The sequence below is a fragment of the Tetrao urogallus genome (genome assembly GCF_951394365.1).
Source record: "Tetrao urogallus genome assembly, chromosome: 14".
In the NCBI taxonomy this organism is placed as follows: Eukaryota; Metazoa; Chordata; class Aves; order Galliformes; family Phasianidae; genus Tetrao; species Tetrao urogallus.
This window is the reverse complement of record NC_136827.1, coordinates 9,542,894-9,564,336: the sequence shown is the minus strand read 5'-3', so window position 1 is coordinate 9,564,336 and position 21,443 is coordinate 9,542,894. Positions and strand designations below refer to the sequence as shown.

The 21,443-nt window shown below is 41.8% G+C and overlaps 2 protein-coding genes across 2 annotated transcripts in view; one reads left to right on the top strand and one right to left on the bottom strand.

Moving 5' to 3' along the window:
- Nucleotides 1-174: 174 nt before the first annotated feature.
- KIF20A (kinesin family member 20A) lies at nt 175-8,774 on the top strand (the record flags this gene model as incomplete). Its single annotated transcript, XM_079542158.1, has 18 exons — nt 175-339; nt 780-869; nt 989-1,108; nt 1,568-1,706; nt 1,798-1,985; nt 2,070-2,214; nt 3,171-3,371; nt 3,595-3,706; nt 3,817-3,888; nt 4,455-4,598; nt 4,678-4,843; nt 5,078-5,239; nt 5,909-6,048; nt 6,147-6,249; nt 7,152-7,350; nt 7,513-7,604; nt 7,866-8,003; nt 8,502-8,774. The coding sequence occupies 18 exons, from the start codon at nt 175-177 to the stop codon at nt 8,772-8,774; spliced, it is 2,649 nt and encodes an 882-aa protein (XP_079398284.1).
- A 348-nt stretch (nt 8,775-9,122) lies between these two features.
- Nucleotides 9,123-21,443, bottom strand: part of SFXN1 (sideroflexin 1) — a gene marked incomplete at its 3' end in the record, with an annotated part of 35,441 nt that continues 23,120 nt past the window's right edge. Inside the window, exons 3-11 of the mRNA XM_079542347.1 lie at nt 20,964-21,134; nt 20,134-20,232; nt 19,037-19,112; nt 17,986-18,071; nt 16,705-16,832; nt 16,139-16,188; nt 11,156-11,205; nt 10,432-10,479; nt 9,123-9,219 (exon numbers count right to left, since the gene is read on the bottom strand). Coding sequence (XP_079398473.1) covers nt 9,123-9,219; nt 10,432-10,479; nt 11,156-11,205; nt 16,139-16,188; nt 16,705-16,832; nt 17,986-18,071; nt 19,037-19,112; nt 20,134-20,232; nt 20,964-21,134 — 805 coding nt within the window. The remainder of the gene's footprint in view (nt 9,220-10,431; nt 10,480-11,155; nt 11,206-16,138; nt 16,189-16,704; nt 16,833-17,985; nt 18,072-19,036; nt 19,113-20,133; nt 20,233-20,963; nt 21,135-21,443) is intronic.

Genomic DNA, 21,443 nt, shown 5'->3' with positions numbered 1-21,443 from the left:
GGTGGCGGAGCCCCGTGTAGCGGCCTGCGTCGGTGTGTGGGGAGGACCCGTCCGCAGGCCTGCGTGCGTGATGCGGGACGGGGGTATGCGCTCGTGGGAAGCGGGCGGGCCGGCTGGGCAGCTGCTCTGACATCGCCCTGTGCCGCTTTTTCCTTAGCAGCCCCGTGGGACGCCATGGAACAAGCGCTCGCCTCCCCGGGGCTGTTCTCTGATGATGACGGTGCTGCTGCGGCCTCCCCCGTTTTGGAATCCACAGCGACGGGGTTTGGAGCTGACGTGCGCAAGGATCTCCTGTCCGAGTTCTCTGCTATCTCCCCCAATCTCGAGGGCTCCCAGCAGGTGAGGTTGGAGCAGTGCTGCGTCCTGCATGCAGCACAAAATGGTTGCCCTGCACCATTGTCAGCAGGGGCTCTTAAGAAGAGTCTGCTTTGGGCAGAGCAGCTCCTGTTACCAGCAGCCTACTGATGAAGGGCACAATTAATGGGTGCTCCTTAACGTGGTGCTCAGTTCTGGGGCTGGGTTTGGTGTCACGGCTTTGGGTTCTTGTTCTGGTTCACTACATAAACCCAAGAAGTGTTCTGGTGTATGTGGAAATGTATGAAAAGATGTTCTGGTGTTTTTGGGAACCTTGGAAGCACTGAAGTGTTTGTTAATTACTGAGCAAATCTTCAGGGAGTTGTGTGTCTTCCAAGCATTGATTCCTGTTGGTGTTCTGGGCCTGGCAGATAGCTGTGCATTGCTGCTCTGGCTGCTGTGTTTAACTTGTGCAAATTTTGCAGGCTATTGCTGAAGATGTTAATGGAAAACTGAAGGTGTATCTGAGAGTTCGACCCCTGAAACCCACAGAGCTGGAAAAAGGGGAAGACCAGGTGAGATCCTTAATAAAGCAGTCGTCTGTGTTCTTACTGGGAGAACCAATTTTCCTTTGCTGTTATGTCATAACCTCTTGTAAGTCACTGTAGTGATAGGATTTTATTTTCTCTTTCAGGGTTGTGTCTGCATTGAGAATTCAGAGACTCTTCTTCTAAAAGCCCCCAAAGACTCCTTCACCATGCGGAGCACAGAACGTGGAGTGGGACAAGCAGCACATAGGTTCTCTTTCACTCAGGTATGTAACTGGACAGACAACCACAATTAACCCAATTAAGAGGGCTTTGAGCTTAAGCCAGTAATACAACTTAAAAAGCTGCCTTATTATTAGTAATACCAGTACTCTGTGTGAACTGTATTCTCTTGTACTATTCTCTACTCATTTCTGATGTTTTCCTTATTTACATATATATTTTGAAGTAGATTCTGCAAGCTTCAGTAGCAAATGCCAAACTCTTATTTTGTTAATAAAGATCTAAGCATGCTAAAGGCTGTAGTAATATTGCATGTTACTGGACTAAGCAAGTGAGCAGTCTGTTTTTATAGGGCACTTGGACTGAAATTACTGGTAGTTTTGTGGTGGTGGAGGATGGAGGGCTCCATTAAGGACTAAGAAGTATTGTTTGAAAAATCAGCTGCAGTCTAAAAGTAGGAAAGATCTACATGAGACCATTTTCTGTGTTTTTTTTTGTTGCAGATCTTTGGACCAGATGTGGGGCAGAAACTGTTTTTTGATGAAACAATGAAACAGGTGGTAAAGGATGTACTGAATGGGCAGAACTGGCTGGTTTACACTTATGGCAACACCAATTCAGGGAAGACTCACACCATTCAGGGTAATGGGAGTATGAATGTGAATGGGAGCAGACACGTGAATGTGTGCTTCTACATTTCTGTTGAATCCATAGCTTCCTGTTCTTTCTTCAGGCAGCATCAAAGATGGTGGAATTCTGCCTCGTTCCTTAGCTGTTATCTTCAATAGTGTGGGGGACCGCCTGTACCAAGCCATGGACCTGAAGCCTTCACTGTGCAATGAGGTGATCTGGCTGGACAGCAGGCAGGTTCGGCAGGAAGAGACCAAGAAACAGAGCATGCTGCGGGGGGGTCTGTGGGAAGTAAGTATTTTGCTTCCAGGAGGCTTACTAGGGAGTGAATAATGTCAGACCACCTGGTCATGGCTTTTTTTGTTTCCTTTTTAGGAGGAGCTGTTAACACCACTGAAAAGGAGTTGCAGTGCTGAATCTCAGCTTCGGGGCGCCATCAGTGGCAGCTTTGACAGTGGAGTTGCTGGCCTCTCATCATCCAGCCAATTTACCAGCCATTCAGACATCAGCCAGACAGAAGGTATGACTGGAAACCTAACTTGTACCTCCTGCTTATTGGAGGAACAGAGGAAGAAAGGGCAATAGCTATCTAGATGCTGTGCTGTTCAGTAAAGAAGCCAAGGTGTTACAGTCTTGATTTTTTCCCTTTGAAAGATGATGGCTCCTGTAGCAGATTTGCTGAGTCACGGCCTGAAGCAGTGATTGAGCACCTGCTGGGAAGGCAGGGCCAGCCCAGGGGAGCCCAATGTGCCTGAGTGACAGAAAGGGACGGAGCCAGGATCCACCCTTTCCCAGACCTCATTTAAGGGTTGGCAGTGGAGGTGAGGGCATCTCTTGCTGGAGATCCCTGCCTACCTGAGGCCTTCCAAAGGCAGGCAGCTCTTCTTCATTTCTGCATCTGTGGCTGCTGTGTTTGGGCTTGTTCTCATTTGTAGCAGCTGAACACTTTGCTACCCTGCTATTATTGTGGTACTTTCCCTCCCATCATATCATTACAGCCTCTCAGCTGAAGAACTCTGTACACTTGTCTCATCAAAATCTGAACGTATGGTTATTGAGCAGGTGACTGCCGTGCACTGAGGGGTTGTTGGAAAGCAAGGGGCTGCACTGAGATATCACACTGACCTCTTGTACCCAGATTGTCAAATGGAGGAACTACTAGCTGAGTAGGCATCCAGAAGCAGGGAGTAACAAGGCTTAAAACACGTCAGACCTTTTCTGAAATGTCTTGTGCTTCTTGAGTTGAGACCAAGTACATAGGAAGTCCTTGTGCAGAAAAATACTGTTATAGGGAATTTAATACTGTGTGATTGGGCGTAGGTAATTGCATATGTCCAAACAGCAGGGGGTATGTAGAATAGCTTGTGTCTGGGATGGTGTTCTTACTGAAGAAGGACACTTCAGTTTTTTCCTGAACAACTCAGATCTGACCTTTGGAAGACTGCAGTCATGATTTCTTCTTTTTTTCCTCCCCAGAACTGGGCCCTCGTTGGGCTGACTTGGATCGTATTTCACTCAGCAGCACAGGAGATGTGCAGTTCTCCATCTGGATCTCCTTCTTTGAGATTTACAATGAGTTAATCTATGACTTGTTAGAACCAGCCCTCCCTGGCCAGAACCGCAAGAGGCAGACACTGCGGCTCTGTGAAGACCAGACTGGCAACCCCTATGTGAAAGGTATTACCTGAAAGATGTTCATAGTGGGCCTCCAGGTGGATCACACCTGAGGGAGACTTGAGGACAGAGTGGGTGGCCTAGTAGTGATATGCTGGGAAGCACAATGTCCTCTGGCCCTTCAGAAGTTTCTGATGCCTGGATAAAGAGGATGTGAAGCTTATTAAGGTCAGGGAAATGCTATGGTTTTTTAACTGCCGTGCCCAATGCATGCCTGCTTTTCCAGATCTAAACTGGATCAATGTCTGTGATGCTGATGAGGCCTGGAAGCTCCTGAAACTGGGTCGGAAAAACCAGAGTTTTGCCAGCACCCACATGAACCAGAATTCCAGTCGCAGGTCTGGAGCGGGAGGGGAGGGAGCATTTCTTAGATATACAGTTCTGGGAAGCTTTTAAATGTTACATTTCATTTTTTTTCTTTTTAAATGCCTGCATGCTTCTTTTACAGTCACAGTATCTTCTCCATTCGGATTCTGCATTTGCAAGGAGGTGGCAGTGAAATTGTTCCCAAAATCAGTGAGTAAGTTCCGTGCTTTCTAGGATTTGTGGCTATTCTCTGGACGTTTTTAAACTGTTACTGTGGATCTGGGAAGCATCATAAGGAAGATCTTGTGGGAAGCACTTAAAAGGAGTGAATAAAAGGAGTGAATGTTTCCACTCTTCAGGCCTGGAACTGACAGTGGGGAGAATTTCATTGAGGAGTACAGCAAAATACGACTTGAGATTAAGCTCTTTAAAAGTAAACATGTGTAACTGCCCTTGCAGCAGGGCTGATTTAACTGAGGCTGCTGCCTGTTTTTCAGGCATGGTTATCTGGACATGAGTTGGCCCAGTGCCTGGGAAGTGGTCTTGAGGATCTTTGACTGTGACACCAAGCTCATGTTGTCCTTATCTCATTTAATCCTTACTCTTGGGCTGCTGCTAGACAGAAAGACCTGCCTAATTTATCCCAAAGGAGCTTTCTTTGTCTTCCTGATGAAGCTGGGAGAGTGAGCAGGGGAAAGTGATTGTGAGGTGTCTGAATTTAAACCTGGTGAGAACAGCACAAATACGGTGGGTCAGATGATAACATCTCCATTTTTTCAGGCTATCCCTGTGTGACCTTGCGGGATCAGAGCGCTGCAAAGACCAGAAAAGTGGGGATCGAATGAAGGAAGCAAACAACATCAATACTTCCCTCCATACATTGGGTCGCTGCATCACTGCCCTCCGTCAGAAGCAGCAATCCAAGTGAGTATCTGGAGCTTCAGAGGGGAGGCTGTGGGGAGGCTGTCTTTTCCCATGGACTTACTGTTGTCTCTCCCCATAGACTGAAGCAGATTGTGGTTCCCTTCCGGGACAGCAAGCTAACCCGTGTGTTCCAGGGTTTCTTCACTGGACGTGGGCGCTCTTGTATGATTGTTAACATTAATCAGTGTGCATCTACATATGATGAAACTCTGTATGTAGCCAAGTTCTCAGCCATTGCCAGCCAGGTAAGTAACACTTAATAGCACTCTGACATGCTCAGGATGCCTCCTCCTATGGGAATGAGTCCTTCCCTACAAGAGGGCAGGCACTCCTTCCCTGTGTTATGCAGTGGATTGTTAACTCCACGGTAATTTCAAACTCTACTGAAGTCAGAAGTTTGACAGCATACAGAGAAGTGTTCAAAGGCTATGTAGACTCCAGGCTTTGTGGACCAGTAATGATAGTTTTTTCCCCTTCAGCTTGTTCAGGCCCCTCCCACAAAGCTGGGACTTCCATCCATACAATCAATTATCAAAGAGCACAGCAGGCGAACCAGCCAGGGTTCAGAGGCTACAGAGAAGGAAGAAGTGAAAACAGAAGACAGCGAAGATGAAGTGGATGTCTCTGTTTATGAGAGAGAGGTGGGTTGTGATTTATTTTAAACTTTTATTGATAGAAAAGCAAGAAGATGACTAAATGTTAATCTGGAAGGTGACTCCTGGAACTCAGTGCAAAAGATGACAGAAAACCTCAAAGATGTGATCCTAGAGCACTGTAAATTGAGAATCTATGGAAGATATTCCATCCACAGTCATTCAAAATCTGAAGCACGTGGTTAAAAGCATTTGTCCATTTGTAGAACAAGGACAGTAAGAGCTCAGGTGCAGATCTGTAATGTCTCCTCTATAAGGGAAATCTTGATCAGAGAAATTAATAAAACAGTTGGCTAAACTGATGAAAAATAATCAGACTTTCTGGATACTCAAAGTGGGCAGCTGGAATAGCTGAAAGAGTGGGGTGGAAGAAATACAGAGATCTGAGTTGTAATGTATCAGTGTAGCAAATGCATGTGCAGCCTTTGTCAGTGCAGTATAGCAAGCTGCTTATGGAGATAGCTTCAGTTAGAGTGGTGTTTAAACCATCTCACAGGGAGGGAATTGGGAACAAACCTACCAACTTGGTTGTAGTCACTTGGAAAAACATCCTAAACCTAGATTACCCCAGCTTTACAGATACAGGATCAGCTAGTTTGTTTTCTCTAGGTCTTAATTCTGCTATGCAGTGTGAGCAAGGGAGTTTGTGTCTTCCAGGACTTGTTGCGTGCAGTGGAAGCTGCGCGAGAACTGCTGGTGCAAGAGAGGCAGGAGAAGCTACAGCTAGAAATACGTCTCCGTACAGAGATCTGCAATGAGATGCTGGAGGGCATGCAGCAGAAGGAGCAGTGGTGGAGGTACAGCTGAGGCTGATCGATCTCCCTGTGTTCAGGGTGTGCTGTGGTGCCAAGGACTATCAGACCCAGATGCAGACAGTTGTTTGTTCTCATTGTAGCCAACACATTGATGCCCAGAAGGAACTGCTGGAGGAACTGTATGAAGATAAACTGAATAACCTGAAGGAGTCACTGACTGACTATTACCAGGAAGAAATCCAGGTTTGTTCAGAGGGATGGAATGACATCAGGAAGGTGGCAGGGACTTGGGAGTACTTAAGTCCAGGAAGATGATGTTACACAGACTGAAAATAAATATTTTGGGTGTTTTTTGTGCTGTGTTAATACATGATAACTTGATCCACAATTCTTGTTAATTTTCATTTTTTGACTATTCTGTAGTTAGTTGGACTTCCAGGTTTTTTTCAACCCTTAATGTGGGAATTAATGTGTGATCATATTTATTCCTTTATTAGTCCAACATAAACCTTTGTCCCTTTATTATTTTTGCTCGTGGCTTGTCTTGCAATCTTCAAATTAACATTAGTGCTCTGAATTTCTCTTCTTAACTGTAGTTGTGAAGGGTGCAGGCCTGTCTGTAGTTCTCATCAAATGAGAGTGGCCCTCTCTGAAGATGCAAATTAACATGTGTTGTAGAGAGGCTGGAAAAATAGTTTAGGTTCTCAAGAAGTGGTTTCATATCTTCAGTTAAAGTGCATTAAATGCTGTATCCAGTGTGTGAAATGTATGATGGAGAGGAAAGATGTATGATGTATGTATGATGGAGGAGGGAAGATTTAGGTTGGATGTTAGGGGGCAGTTCTTTACAAGGAGAGTGGTTAGGCCCTGGAACGGGCTGCCCAGGGAGGTTGTGGATGCCCCATCCTTGGACGTGTTCAAGGCCAGGTTGGATGGGGTCCTGGGCAACCTGATCTAAATGTGTATGTTTGGTGGCCCTGCTAGGCAGGGGGATTGGAACTACATGATCCTTGAGGTCCCTTCCAACCCGGGTGATTCTGTGATTCTGTGAGAGTGTCTTGTGGGGGAAAAAAGGCCCTGAAAATCTGAGGTAACAAAGGCTGTATTGAGAAAGCTGTTTAATTTTTGAATGAACTTGCTTCAAGGAGCGTGATGAGAAGATTGAAGAGCTCCAAGCTGCTCTGCAAGAGGCAAAACAAAAACTGGATGCTAAGCAAAGGGACTCAGAGCAAGGCTTGCGTCGATCAAAGCGAGTGGCTGCCTCGTGTGCTCTGCAGCAGGAGCTGGCAGATACTAAGGCCAAACTGGAGCAGTGTCAAATGGAGTTGAATACAACATCATCAGGTAAGGCAGGCTTATCTCCTAGTTCAAAATCTAAAGTTCAGTTGTTTAAACTGGAAGCCTGAGCTCTTCTCAGTTTGTCTGTCTCAAGAGCAGTCCAGACTTTAAGAAAAACCTAACGTTCTGTGAACGAGCTCCTGCTCACTCCTTTCTGTCTGTTCTTAGAGTTGCGCAAGTACCAGAGATTGCTGGAGCCACCTCCCTCTGCCAAACCCATTACTGTGGATGTAGACAAGAAACTGGAGGATGGACAGAAGGTAACTCTATCTCTGCTAGAAACTTGCATAGCAAAATGCTTGCCAGTTAAAATGTATTCGGAGCTGCTATTTTCAAGTCTTTAAATGGTTGACAGCATTCTGAAAGCAAACCTTGAGCACAGAGGTGGAGGATGCTGGTGTTACTGATCCCAGTGTACCTCACTCAGATCTCCCTCAGTGCTGCATGTCTGGATTGTCTCAGAGCAGCCTTGTTTCTAGAACAGTGTTAATACAACAGCTTGCTTTAAATCTCTCCTGCAGAATGTGAGATTGCTGCGCTCAGAATTACAAAAACTTGGGGAATCTCTTCAGTCTGCAGAGAGGGCATGCTGCCACAGTACAGGTGCAGGGAAACTTCGAGAAGCCCTTTGTACGTGTGATGACATCCTGGCTAGACAGGTAATGTGTTGTCTTTTGTTGCAGTGTGGTATTTATGTACTTTGACATAAGCAGCAGATAGACCTAGATTCTTGTAGCTGCAACTATAAATGTCTTATTCTCTAGACATGTAAATACCTGTTACTGCAAGGGAGCTATACTGCTAAATCTCAGTGTCTGAGTCATACTGCATACTGAACTCTCCAAAGGAGATCCAAACTGTTTCTGTTCAGCCACCTGACAGCTTGCACTCAAAGCAGAATTCAGAGTTCTCATTCCTTCATCCACTGTGCTCCATCACAGTTGCTATGGCAGCATGCTTACAGCAGGATGGATTCTGTTTTTTCCTTAGCATAGCTGTTTCCCTTTTGTTACTGAACTGCTATAGTGGTGACAGGAGCTTTTTCTGTATGGCCTTACTTAGCATGTTGGTTAGTGACGTTCAGCAGCGTCTTCAATTTATAATAACCAAGGAGTTGCATTATTGCATTTCTACACATACTGCTTTCCATTTTTCAGGACCAAACTCTGGCAGAACTGCAGAACAACATGATGCTGGTAAAACTGGATCTGCGGAAGAAAGCAGCTTGCATTGCTGAACAGTATCACACTGTACAGAAGCTCCAGGCTCCTCCCATGTCTACTCTAAAGAAACGGTTCTGTGCCAACAGGGAAAACCTACAACCTAACCAACCTCCTGGCAAAAAGCCCTTCCTGCACAACCTTCTGACACGTTCAGCTCCCCGTCCTGCTGCTACCAGGGGGTGGCAACTCCGCTCAGTTGCTCTATGACTTCTTGGAAAGGCATCCCTGCCTCCCCATTACTGGAACAGGTGGCACATCCACTATCATAGCTTCTCTTCTTCTTTGTGTGCTTGTTTATTATTGTAGCTGCTTGAGAGCTTATGTAAACATTTCTGCATATGTATGGTTAAAAGTTTTAATTGATACCAAAGTGGACAAAATGACCTTCTGTAATTTAAACACTACAGCAAGGAAAGATTTTTAAATATCAAACAGTGCAGATGAGCAGAGCGTGGTTTAACAGAAGGACCAGTTAAACTGAGTTCTCTTCAACTGTGTTGGTACATAAAAATAAGTTCACAAGATCTCCTTGTAAGATATTCTCCCTTCCTTGAATTATAATCCTTTATTAAAGTATACACGTTCTAGTTCAGGGCTGTTCTCCTGGATCTTTGCTTGTAAGTCTGGCTCCAAGCGTGTTACAGACATAGAACTGAGCAAAAGAAACAAAATGGTTATATACAACAAGCACTTGATTCTAAAGTAAGACTGAATCTCTTTAAAATTCCTGGGTTCTGAAAGTTTATAAAGAAGAATTGAGAACTCCTCATAAAGGAATCACGCTCCACATATAAGCAAAGGAATCCCCCATTTAAAAGGTGTTAGAGGAACAACTTACAGGAACAACTGAGCTCCTACTATCATGAAGGTAGGAAGCTAAGGAGTTGCTTAAGGTTGTTCTGTCATTAGAAGCTTCTCTTCCTTAGGGTGTTCTTCATAATCAATGTCTTTTGCCTGTTTTACTGTCTGATTTTATTTTGTTAATGTTTATTTCTGAGTCATCATACAAAAAAGTGAAAGCTGCCAGATCGCATAAACAGCTGCAATTTTCTAAAGCAGTTTGAGATCTAATCTTTCTGTGAAGTTGAGAGCACCAGTTAGAATCGAGCTACTGTGGTAGAGGGGTGCTCTGAGCTTGGTGCTAGCTGGTTTGCTAGCTGTCTCTGGGTACATTTTAGCACAATCCTTTTCTATGCCAGGCGTGAAAACAGCCAAAACTGCTTTGTGCTATTCAATTAAATCAGGTGAGAATTAGGTGTTTTGTTTTTTTGGAAGTCAAAAGCTATTTCAATTGCTTCTTATTTTAACCAATTCAGCTCCAGCTTGCATCTTTTAAGCTACATGTGGCAGCTTGTCAACTTGTAGTTCTGACAATCACTAAATACTGATGAGCGATAAGTGAGTTGAATACATAAGACCCTGTTTCTACTACATACTGCAATTTGAGTTAACTTCAGTTGGAGGTAACTAAGCCAGATCTTATTCTTATCTCAGCTGTGAGGTTTTTTTTTTTTGACAGGTTTTCAGACTGAGGAGTTTGTACTGATGGGGAAAAAATCCCTTAAGTTGCAACTAAGCACCCAGTCAAGTGCTGTTCTCTATAACCAGTTTCTAACTAAAAATGAAGTGGGATCTGACCATACCTAATGAAGCCATAACCTCAGTGGACATTAACAGGTCATGTAGACTGCATTAATAACAATGTTACTCATTGCTACTTTTCTGAATATTCTCATGTTTATCATACTATATGAATATTGAGACTGTATGCTCTGGGAGGCAACGACAACTTGTGTCTCTTTGCAGTATCTTGCATGTGTTGAATGTCACATTAAAGAAAGAATAACATAACAGGAATACGTACCTTTTTTGAGGAAACAGTGCACAACACAGAGGAGTTGCAAACACAAGGCTAGAGAACAAAAAAACAGGTTTACAATGTTTAGGGTGCTAAAAGAAATTGAAATTTTACAGCGTAAGCACAAAGCTCTTTTGTTTTTGTTTTGGTAGGATGGTGAGAAGGTTCAATGAAAAACAACTTCATTTCTCACTGCATTATACTTCTGAAATCCTTTGTGTATTAAATGCACAAGCAATACCCTTTCATCTGATGCCCCTGCAGTGCTTTGCACTGGTGTTTGTGCAATGAGGTGCTAAACAACAGCAACTGCAACCTTCCATTAACCAGATGTTTCAAGAACTCAAGTTCAGTATTAGTTTACTTAGTTTATAGGTTATGGAGGTAGCAGCTGAAGTATCTTTTTAAAAATCAGGTTGCTTACACATTTCCTGTTGCTTCCTTTCCTCTTCTTTACCCCCTGCTTTTTTTTTTTTGTCCACTTCTTTTTTTGTCCGCTTCCTTTTCTGGTATTACCAGCTTTATCAGCCACAGATGTAGAAATGAAGCGCTGTAGTCTCAGTTTCTCTGAACAGTGGAGGAATGTCATTTCTGAAGCTTATCTGTATTGCTTCAACATACATAGGTGTTTTTTTCTAACCTTTATACAAAATGCAAATGCTACTTTCCTCAATAAACAGCCCCTGAAGTTATGCCCTCAAAATACAGACAATCCAAAGAAGGCACTCACCAGAATCCGACTAATCCAACTTGAATAGGAGCACTCATCCATGGAAATCTCTGTTTAAAGTAAAATATAACACTGAGTATGCTATCTTTTATTCCTCTTCCCACCTTGGAAACTTGCACTGGAAGGGACAACCTGCACCTAAAAGTCTGTTTTACATGACGAAAGGAAAACGATTACCAGCATACCTTAAGCTTGAGCTATGGCTTGAAAGCCTTATCCCAACCTCTTTCAGCTAGCAAGAAAGCTCTCAGTAATACCAGCTTACACTTATTCTGAGCATCCCTTAGAAACTACAGTAGGTGACCAACTGTTTTACTTTTGAACTGATCCTGACCTGAACCTCTGTGAGTCATGTAAGCCCACAGTAGCTAGCAAGTCAAGAGTGGCACTGGTGGAATGTGCTGGCAGACCTGAGGGCACAGGGAGTTTGGCTGTCGCTCTGTCTTCCATACCATCAACTGGCTTTAACTCACAACTGCCACTCTGCCTTGTGGGCAACAACCCATTGCACCTGCCGACCAAAAATGAGGGAATTATCAAGGAACTGGTTGCCCTTCCTCCTGTCTTATGATACGTTACGATATGATGCGTGGGAATTTAACTGTTAAGCACCCAGCCTCGTACAGCCACGTTCTGCAAGTGTTCATCTCTAGCTAAGGAAAAAAAATAGAGGGACTAGGGGACAAAGCTGAGAAAGCACCCCATAATACAGACCTTTTTTTTATAGCATACCCTCTAGTGTTTTAACTCTTGCAGAACTTGAATGTAAACCAATAAAGGACACAGTTTTCTTGTAGGTCTGAATGGTTTAAGAAATCCCTCCCCTAGCCCAGGTTAGAATTCTAGTTGAAATTGCTAATGGAATAAAACCGGATCTGTTCAAATACAGTTTCTACGTAGGGCTTTTTCTGTTTTGTTACTGTAAAAATCATACTGCGAAATTAAATACTGTCTTTAATAAGCAGAATGTATGCCACAAATGCTATGATAAGAAGCTGATTTTTAAACAAATGAGCTAACGAGTAAGAATGTGTTATGGTGGGTGATGTTCTCAACAATGGAGATGTTCTCCTGCAAGAGGCATTATTCAAGATGTAGAAGTTACAGGGGAAACCAGTGGACAAAAGACAAGCAGTATCTGACAGGTGAGATAGAAAGCTGAAATTTAGAAAGCTCAGTGTGATAAAGCTGGTGCTAAGTAAGGTCTAAGCAGTGGTAAGCAAGCCTGGGTATGAAGCTTTCTCCAGAGCCTGAGAGAAAGAGGAAATGATGTAGAACACACTGTTCCTCTTTTTTTCCTTCTTCCTGGTGTTAACCTGTAATCCAGAAACAAATGCAGAAAGAACTTCACAATTCAGCAATAAACTGCAACGATAGGTAGTAAAAGAAAAAGCAACTGTAAGAAGGGTAAAGACTGAATTCAGCTGTGCTCCATTGTTCTGACAATGCACTAAACGCACCTTTGACTCTCACTTGAAATAAATTACTCAAAATACTTTAAATTTTATATAGTGGCAGAGTTCCAATGGCAAGAGACTCCAGGCTGACAGGGGAAGATTGAAGTCATCATCCTACATTTAGTTGGGAACACAAAAACTCAGTAAGGTAACTGGCTCCTTCATACAGGGAGAATTAAAGGAGAGGGATGCTGAGAACTGCACTGCAAGATGCGTGAAAGAAATGCCCCAAACACTTCTGTAACCAAAGAGACTTTAAGGGCGTCCTGATTTTGGTTTCAAGCTTTCACCTGAGCAGGTCATTATTCTGAAAAAAAGTCAATGAACACAGACAGTACTGACATCTATTTCATTTGCTGGAACACATTTTGCCAAGGTGCCTGATCTGAATTATAGCTTTTCCTTTTCAAGAGTTTTTCCAGATGGCACTAATTAAGAACAATGGTAAGGTGAAACACTGAGACTAGAAGGTCAACGGCTGCCTAGAGAACGATTTCAAATAATAAAGCCAGTCTCAAATGCAGGCTGCACATCCTTATAAAGAGAAAACAGAGAAGTACAAGACAGCAAAAGAATTTATTCTGTTAGAAGATGTATTTAAACAGGGAAGAAGGCAATTTCAGATGAATTAGGATTTAAATTCCAGATGACTGCAAGGCATCTTTGGCAGTTAGTGCAAGGAGAAAGTAGAGAAACGATAGCAAACAAAATGGAGAAATGGAGCAAGCAAACAAAAGCCAAAAAGAAAAATCAGATTTTTTTCTGCTGCTTCTACTGTGAGATCTCCAACAGTGTCAGCTCTGTCAGGGTAGCTATGACTGTTCTGAAGGAGCATCACTACATGAAACAACAGCTAAAGAAGGAAAGCATGGAATGAGCTATGGTGTAAGACATTCAAGAATGATATTTAAAAGAAAGAAAGGCTGTTCTAGTTTTCTAAGAGCTCTGAATATGTATTTTAGTTACAGACTAAGAGACTTGAAGTTTCTGGAGTCAATATAGTATGCAGAACCAGAGAGAAACAGTCCCTGAAGATGTGAGAGTGGCAAAATAAATTAAAGCTTCAGTTTCCCTTGGGATTTTCAGACATTTCTATGAGATGTTTTATTTCCTGTGGGGAAAGGTCATCTGAGACTAAACAAATCTATAAACCCTGTCCCTTAGAGCAAAGTTGCTTATGGATCCTTTTGCTGCAGCAAATGTAGTAATGATTTGGTTCCACATGGAGCTAGTCAATACGTGCAGCATACAGCCTCTCCATCAAGAGCCACTGCATTGCTTAATTCCTCCAAATGCAGTTAAAGCAACTGCAGAAATCAAAGGCAAAAGGAGTGTGTATATAAAACCAAATTTTTAAGAGTTTTCTGGTCAAGAATTAGGATTTCTTTAACCAGCAAGTACGTGTTTGTATTTTAAAAACATTTTTGAATCATTTTCTAGCAATAATTTTTGGGAATACTGTAAGCTATATTAGTGCTATAACTGAAATATCCTCATGCAAAACCATGTTAGAAAATGGAAATGAATAATACTACAGACGCTACATCTTATTTTAAATATCAAAGGATGACCCACTGCCATCACTGAGACCAGCAGTATTCACCTCTATCTTACTGGAGAGCACTGCTTTATGTTCCTCATCATTTAACAGCCTTTTGACTTTCCTGGCCCTGCATGTTGCTTTAATAGGCTTTGGCAAGCTTACAAGAAGTTTTTTCCAAGAGTGCTGATGATGTGCAAAGCAAAGACTAAGAAAAATGAGTTAGTAAAGCTTGTGTGGATGGTGTTGGAATACTGCAAATGGGATGGTGCTTCCGAAACCTCGAGAGAACAGGCAGAAGCTGCTTGTTAGAAGTGCAGCTCATTCCTTAAAGGCTTTAATACTAATCTCTACCACGTGTTACCACTGATGACCTGTAGAGCAGTGTTTCGCCTCTGCTCAGTCTTTGAGGCTGTGGGGGAGGAACAGGTGAGCATGAATGGTCATGATGGTACCAAAGACCACTGAACAGTCACTGAAGAAATCACTCATTTTTGCTGATCTGAAAAATTCACAACACTCTTATGTGACACCACACAAACAACAACAGATATTTGTCTTCAAACCCTGAGAATTTTCTCAACATCTTCACAAATGTCACATATTTCCAGTTGACTTGATGGCATTTGTGTTAATAATGTTCAAGTAATGCATTCTCAAGGACACAGCAGTATCACAAGCCACTTAAAGTTATTTTGCCAACAGAGGGTCAACACATATGGAGCCCAATCAGTACAGGGCTCCTTACACTGCAAACAAGTCAGTGTATTTGGATGCACTGCAGTTTCACTTCTTGAACGAGATAAAAGCAACAAAGACTGTAACTCTAAGATTCAAACACCACATTTCCTATTTTTTATTCTGAGCAACAGTGTTTTCTGTTAACAGGAGCAGGGGGAAAAAAAAAAAGCAGCAGAAATCTCTTCAGGAAAACAAAACTTTTTTTTTTTTTTGCAATTGGGAGACCCCTAGGATGTTTTCCTAGTGCCCCATTTATCTACTAATACACAAGCACTTTCAAATGATGCGTGTAACCAGGTTATCCAACCACACACAAGTGAAGAAATAGTTTTAAGTATTTTAATGCAATATTTTAGGAAGTTTCATCATAGACAAACCAATAGAAATGGGCAATTTCCTCTGCTCTCCCTCCCAGCTGCTGCCCAAAGTGCTTTTCCAAGGCAGGATTTGGAAACTCTGAACTAACAGGAAGGAAGCAGATCCACTTAGGCTATCACTCCCAGCTTGCCCAGCGTGTTTCCCAGGCAGAGAGTTTGTCTGAAGCTATGCAAGCAAGTAAATCAGTGACATCAACAGTCAAAGATAGAATTCCCTTTACTGCTGAGGACTGGTCCTGGCTGCATCTCCTCATTTAAATTGTTAGTCCAGATCTAAGCAACTATATAATTAATTTCATTATTGTTCTTTACCATCTTATGCACACACAGTACCATGCTGGTTAGTTTATACATTTGCAGCACCAGATTTGACTTCACACCACTTGAGCAGCAATAGAATTCAGTGAAAACATCATCTTTGATGGCACACGCACATCCCACATCTACCCCATGCTCACACACCCAGATTGTTTTAAAAGATCATTTGAAAAAGGCATTTTTATCATCACTATTATTTCCAAACTCAAACTGCTACCATGGCAGCAAAGCAAAGCTTCCTTCATAGATATTGGGGGAGGGGGGGGGTGTCTTGGTAAGAGGAAAGTGCCTTCACTAGAAAGAACTCTGCATTTTGTGCATAACCACCAGAATAACAAAATAAGTAATTTCTTCATGTCCTTTAAGATTAAAAGAACTAAGATCCCTCTATTTGTGAAAGACAAAGAAAGCAGCTCCTGTAAAGTGCTCTCTACAACAATGTCCTCCAGGAGTGCTCTGGAGGAGAATACCAAGACTTAAAGTATTTTAAATACATGAAAATATTAACTTAGCATGTGAAATACACGTACACAGTTTATCTCAGACTAACCTTTAAAAAGGCTCTCTTTTCCAGTGTGTTCATTATGAAGGGAGGAATTGCTGCAAATGAGAAAAAAGATAATGCATCAACCTCGGAGATAAAGGCACATGGATTTAATCTTCTGTATAGATGAACTAACACTGGAATTCAGTTTTCACAGCTGTCTGTCATTAACTGAGCTTTCATTTCACGCTGCCATTAAGAGACACTAGATTGCTATTGACATAAGCAGACTCCTCCAGTAAGTGGAACTTCTAATTTCACAGGTAAAGGTAATTAACCTGAGCTCAGTGACTTGGCTCATGCCTTCAGTAAACCAGTTCCACTCAAGCAGGATTTGCAACGATTCCTTTGCTAACTGCATGATTTCTACACTGTCCTGTTGCACATCAGTGTAACATGCTGTGGATGTTTTTCAGTAAGAGATGCAGACTTTAAATTCAACAAATGTAAATACTGTGTGCATAACTGTAAGATAATTGGGCCTCTAAGAAAATCACTTCCATAGAACTTCAGCTCTCTGTCACAGTAGGAACTTCTAATCAGGAGCTGTATATGACTGAACTTATTCTTACCCATGCCAGGAGCAGCCATGAGGATCCTTGATATAACCACCTGAGTAATTGCCTGCTGAGCTGCTTTTGTTGATTCACCCAGTCTGTTTCCATTCTCATCTGTGATGGGGATTCCAAACTTGAGTTCCCTGTTGAATAAAAATAATACAACAGCGACTGACATGCATTTATCTGCTTTTGCTGGTCATGTTTCTCCTCTTTAAAACTTTTGATTGGAAGAATTATGCTATTTTATTCACGTTTGGAGCTAAAATTTCAAAAAACAAAGAAAGATTTGGGGCAAAATATGCTAAAAGAGAACAACTGAATATTTGTCACATCAGTCTGACATCTGAGCATGGCCTCATGTATTCTGAGACCTGTTGTTTCTGTAATACACAGAAGACAGAGGGTTCTTCAAGAAAAATCAGAATGAATAGAATTTCCTGGACTGCTCTTAAAGTAGTCTGTACTTTCCCACTTACAACATAGGGAATAAAAGCAGATTAGTTTCATTGAACTAAAACACAATTCTCTGGCACCACCAAGAACATATTTGGAAGTATACCAGAATGCACAAAGCAAACTACATTTCTGTATCTGCACAATTGTCTATCAAAGCTTTAACACAATTCTGCACTTGAGCAAAGCTCACGTACAAGGGAAAAACCTTTCAGAAAGTGAGAAGCAGACAGAAGGGCAAATATACTGATGACTGCCTTAGTTCTTCTTCCCATCATTTATAGGAAAAAAAAAAAAATTACTACCAGATTCAACTTCACCATGAAAATATGAAAATGAATATGAAAATATTCCCTTTTTTGCTCATAACCTTGTGTTTCTAAGAGGAGGGTTCCACCCCCCCCATTTCTATCCTTACTTCTTGCCAAATTAGAATACATATGAAACTTTGTTACTGAGAAAGTGTTTTTGGTAGTCTCAGAAGATCAAACAGAACTCTGACTAACTCCTGTATGTGGGATTTGAAGCACCACCTCTGAAATGATCATACTTTTCCAAAGCGCAGTTCGTATCGAAAGGGCCCACGTGATCAAGTCTTAAAGGACAGGTACTTGACTGTTGAGATTTAAGGCTGAAGAACTAAATAGGTATTTATCTGAAGAGAATGAGAACGTTCTATTTACACAGTCAAACAATTAAAACAAGACCATGCCCAAGGCTTTTGGAAGGTTCTGAAACGAGCTAAAGATAATATGTCCTTTTTTCAGCACCTTGCTGATCTAAGAACTCAATAACATCCTTTCTTTTAGAATGAGTGATTTTTTTTGTTTCTTTCCCTACCTTTGTCTCATTAGTGGAATATTAATGCAGTTAGCAGCAGCAACAGCAGCAAAAGGAACAAACCGTCCTATAAGAGGTGAGACATGCTGTGAAAAGCAGAAAAAGAAGAATTATATAATTATTTTTTCTGAAGGTCACATCAAAATGCTTCACTCGTTAATGACAGATGAGATTTCCTTTAAATTAAAATTCAGTGAAAAAATCCCTGGTAAGGCAGAGGCAAAAGAAACACAAGCAAGACTTAAGTCATGGAGACAGGCAAAAACCACCTGAATTCAGTAGCATCACTGCAGACAAATGCCAGCTTCTGAGCACGCCTGTCAGCTTGATGGCAACACTAAATAGACATTAACTTCACTATCTTCATCAGCAAGGTTACAGCCAGCAGCATTTCTAACAGCTTTGCATCTAAGGACACTCACTGCATGAAGCCATTTATCTAGTCAACCTCTCCTATGATCTGAGTTACTCTGCCTGGAATAGCATCTCTCAAATAAGGTGTCAGTGCTGCACCATGCCCAATATATCAAAGCATAAACTGAGGGATATAAAATAGTTTGTTTTTTAAACATGCTGCATATTTGTTTGAAGAATTTGAGTTTTCCATATTTAAGAGAAGCAGCTCTTTACACATTCTTCAGCCAGTCCAGCATAGACTTCCACGTTTCCAGAAGTAATGCTGTACATTAAAAACCAGGCAAGCTGCACAACTGTGTATCAGGTCTACGTCACTGTAATTACATCCACTGCTATTAACTTTCAATCGCTGCTAGATACTTTGAAACCTTAAAAGAAATGGCAAAAAGGCACCTTCATGGGATACATATTGTGAATGAAAACAGCAAGGATAGGGCATTAAAAACAAATATATATATATAACATCATCTATATGGGGCAAAAGTAAGATTGGGAAATCAGGAAGGGAGCTGCCAAGGGTAATTACAACTCTATGATGGAGCTGTGCACAGCATGACAGAGCCAGAGGAGGGGAAGTGAGCCATTTCATAGAACACCAAAATCTGAATAAGAATGGGAGAAGTATCAGCAATACCTTTGTTAGTGCATTAAGTCCTAAAGCTGTTGCAACAGCACCTGTGGTAGCAGAAACATAGGCTGTTCCCAGCTGGCTAAAACAAAAATAACAATGTTTGTACATGCGTAACAATTATATCCATGCCACTTTCAAAAACAAACAACTTTCACACATGCAGTAAGTTCCTTCCACCTACGAAAGTTAAAGCATATCTTGTTGCAGCAACACAGAAAGGGCTAAGGATGGAACGGTCACACGAAACCACAAATTAACCCTTTTTCTTCCACTATCAGTAAAAACAACAAGCAAGCGACATTTTAACTGTGAACCAGGCTCCAGTGATTCTGCACTCACGTATGGCATTTTCTCTTATGTCTGAACGAGCACTTTGAAGGATTTAGTTCTGTATTTAATTTCTGAGGTCAAACCCACAATAGCATTTGAAATCAAAAGTATCAAAACCCATCTGTGTAGACCAGCTATGCTGTAAACACCCAAATCCAACCCAACCAGCCAGTCTATATATCCTCTAATCCACTGCCTTCTGCCAGACATCTACAAGAGAGAGCGCCTCAGAACTGATTAAGACCCTAGATTTTATCTTTAAGGGCAAAAAAGAAGGTCACATTCATCACTCTCAGGCTTCTTGACTATACATACTGTAATACTATAATGGGGTGATAATAGCAGGGTGACAAAGTCTTCAGCTACAGCAAGTGAGAACAAGCCCAAACACAGCAGCCACAGATGCAGAAATGAAGGAAATGAGCTGCTTACCTTTGGAAGACCTCAGGTAGGCAGGGATCTCCAGCAAGAGATGCCCTCACCTCCACTGCCAACCCTTAAATGAGGTCTGGGAAAGGGTGGATCCTGGCTCCATCCCTTCCGGTCACTCAGCTGCATTGCATGCACCTGAGCTCCCCTGGGTTGACCCTGCCTTCCCACCAGGTGCTCAATCACTGCTTCAGGCCATGACTGAGCATTTCCACTACACAATACCAAACTGATGATAAATGCAGATGAACAAACTTGTCTACCATCTCAAAGACCAATCATACTCCAGTCTACGAGAGAGAACCTGTGAACATATCAGAAGCATTTGTTCAGTGTCTGACCTGACAGTAATTGGGGCATCACCGCTCCTGTTTGTGTAATTTACTATAGCATTGAAGGACTGGTTAATCCACTGCCAGAAAACCACTGCTGGTGTCGTTCTTGAAAAAAAAAAAAAAAAAAAAGAAACAACTATTAATATTGTTAAAAACAGAGTTGAGTCAACAGCAGAAAAATGTTGGCAAATCAAAAAAAGCCTCTGCAAGCAGTAATCATACAGTTCTTGGATACCTGAATAAAGCAGTTCAGTCAAGGAGATACTATCTTAATAATGGAAGTGCAAGTTACTTCTAAGAATCTGTTTTAAAAGGCATTGGAAATGAATAACAGTTCACCTGGGACAAAGGTTTATAATAACAGCAAAAGCATTGTAGCAAACCTCTCTACAAAAACATACAGAGGAAAAGAATGAAACTCTACAAGATCTAGAGCACTTTTCCAGAGTTAGTCCTCTGCAGCTCACTCGCTTTCTTTGGAAACTCTGTAAGTGACTGAGAAATGGATTTTAGAGGCAGGGTTTACTTTCTCAGTCTTCAAAAAGTTACTGTGCCCCTAATTGTTCTAATAAATCTCTGAGACATTATAAGAAGGAAAAGTGGGATATATGGATTAGGTGAAGCATCCAAGAGCATATATCACAGCTGCTTCCAGAGGAAACCAATAGTCAGTGAGGGTATGAGGGAACACAGAGAGAAAAGAGAAAAGGAAGTAAAATTTTATATTTTAGAATATTTATTATACATCTTCTGAAACGCTCTTTTGACAGTAACACTGACTTTCACTTATCTAATTTGTAGGGAAATGTTTCATGTGTTACACTGCCACTACTTACCTATAAAAGGTCATCATACAACCTGTGATAGTCATGTTCATGGGTACCTGAGCTGACATTCGGCCAATCAAGACCATCTTTTCACCAGTGTCTGGATGAAAGGCTGAATCATAGATATACTTTGCTCTCCACAGTTCATTTTCAGTCAATCCAGGTGCTACAATACCTTGTCTTGGAACAAATTGAAACCAACAAAACAAGACAACAGCAAAAAGCACAGCTGTTATAAACATAAAATGCTGCAACTTCCAGTGAAAAAACTTAGCATCAGAGGAAGCTAATTTAATCTAGCCTTACAGTCAGCTTGCCTTCAACTATTAAATAAATTGGTGAAACAAGAAGAATTAAAACTCCCAGCAGTGGTTGTGTAGGCTGAGTTGACAACCAGCATCAAACTTCTGTTGACTCAAGCCAGTACTGGATCTGAGCTGGAATGGACAGCTAAAAGCACTAAGCATGAAACTTTGGAAATTTAGCTTG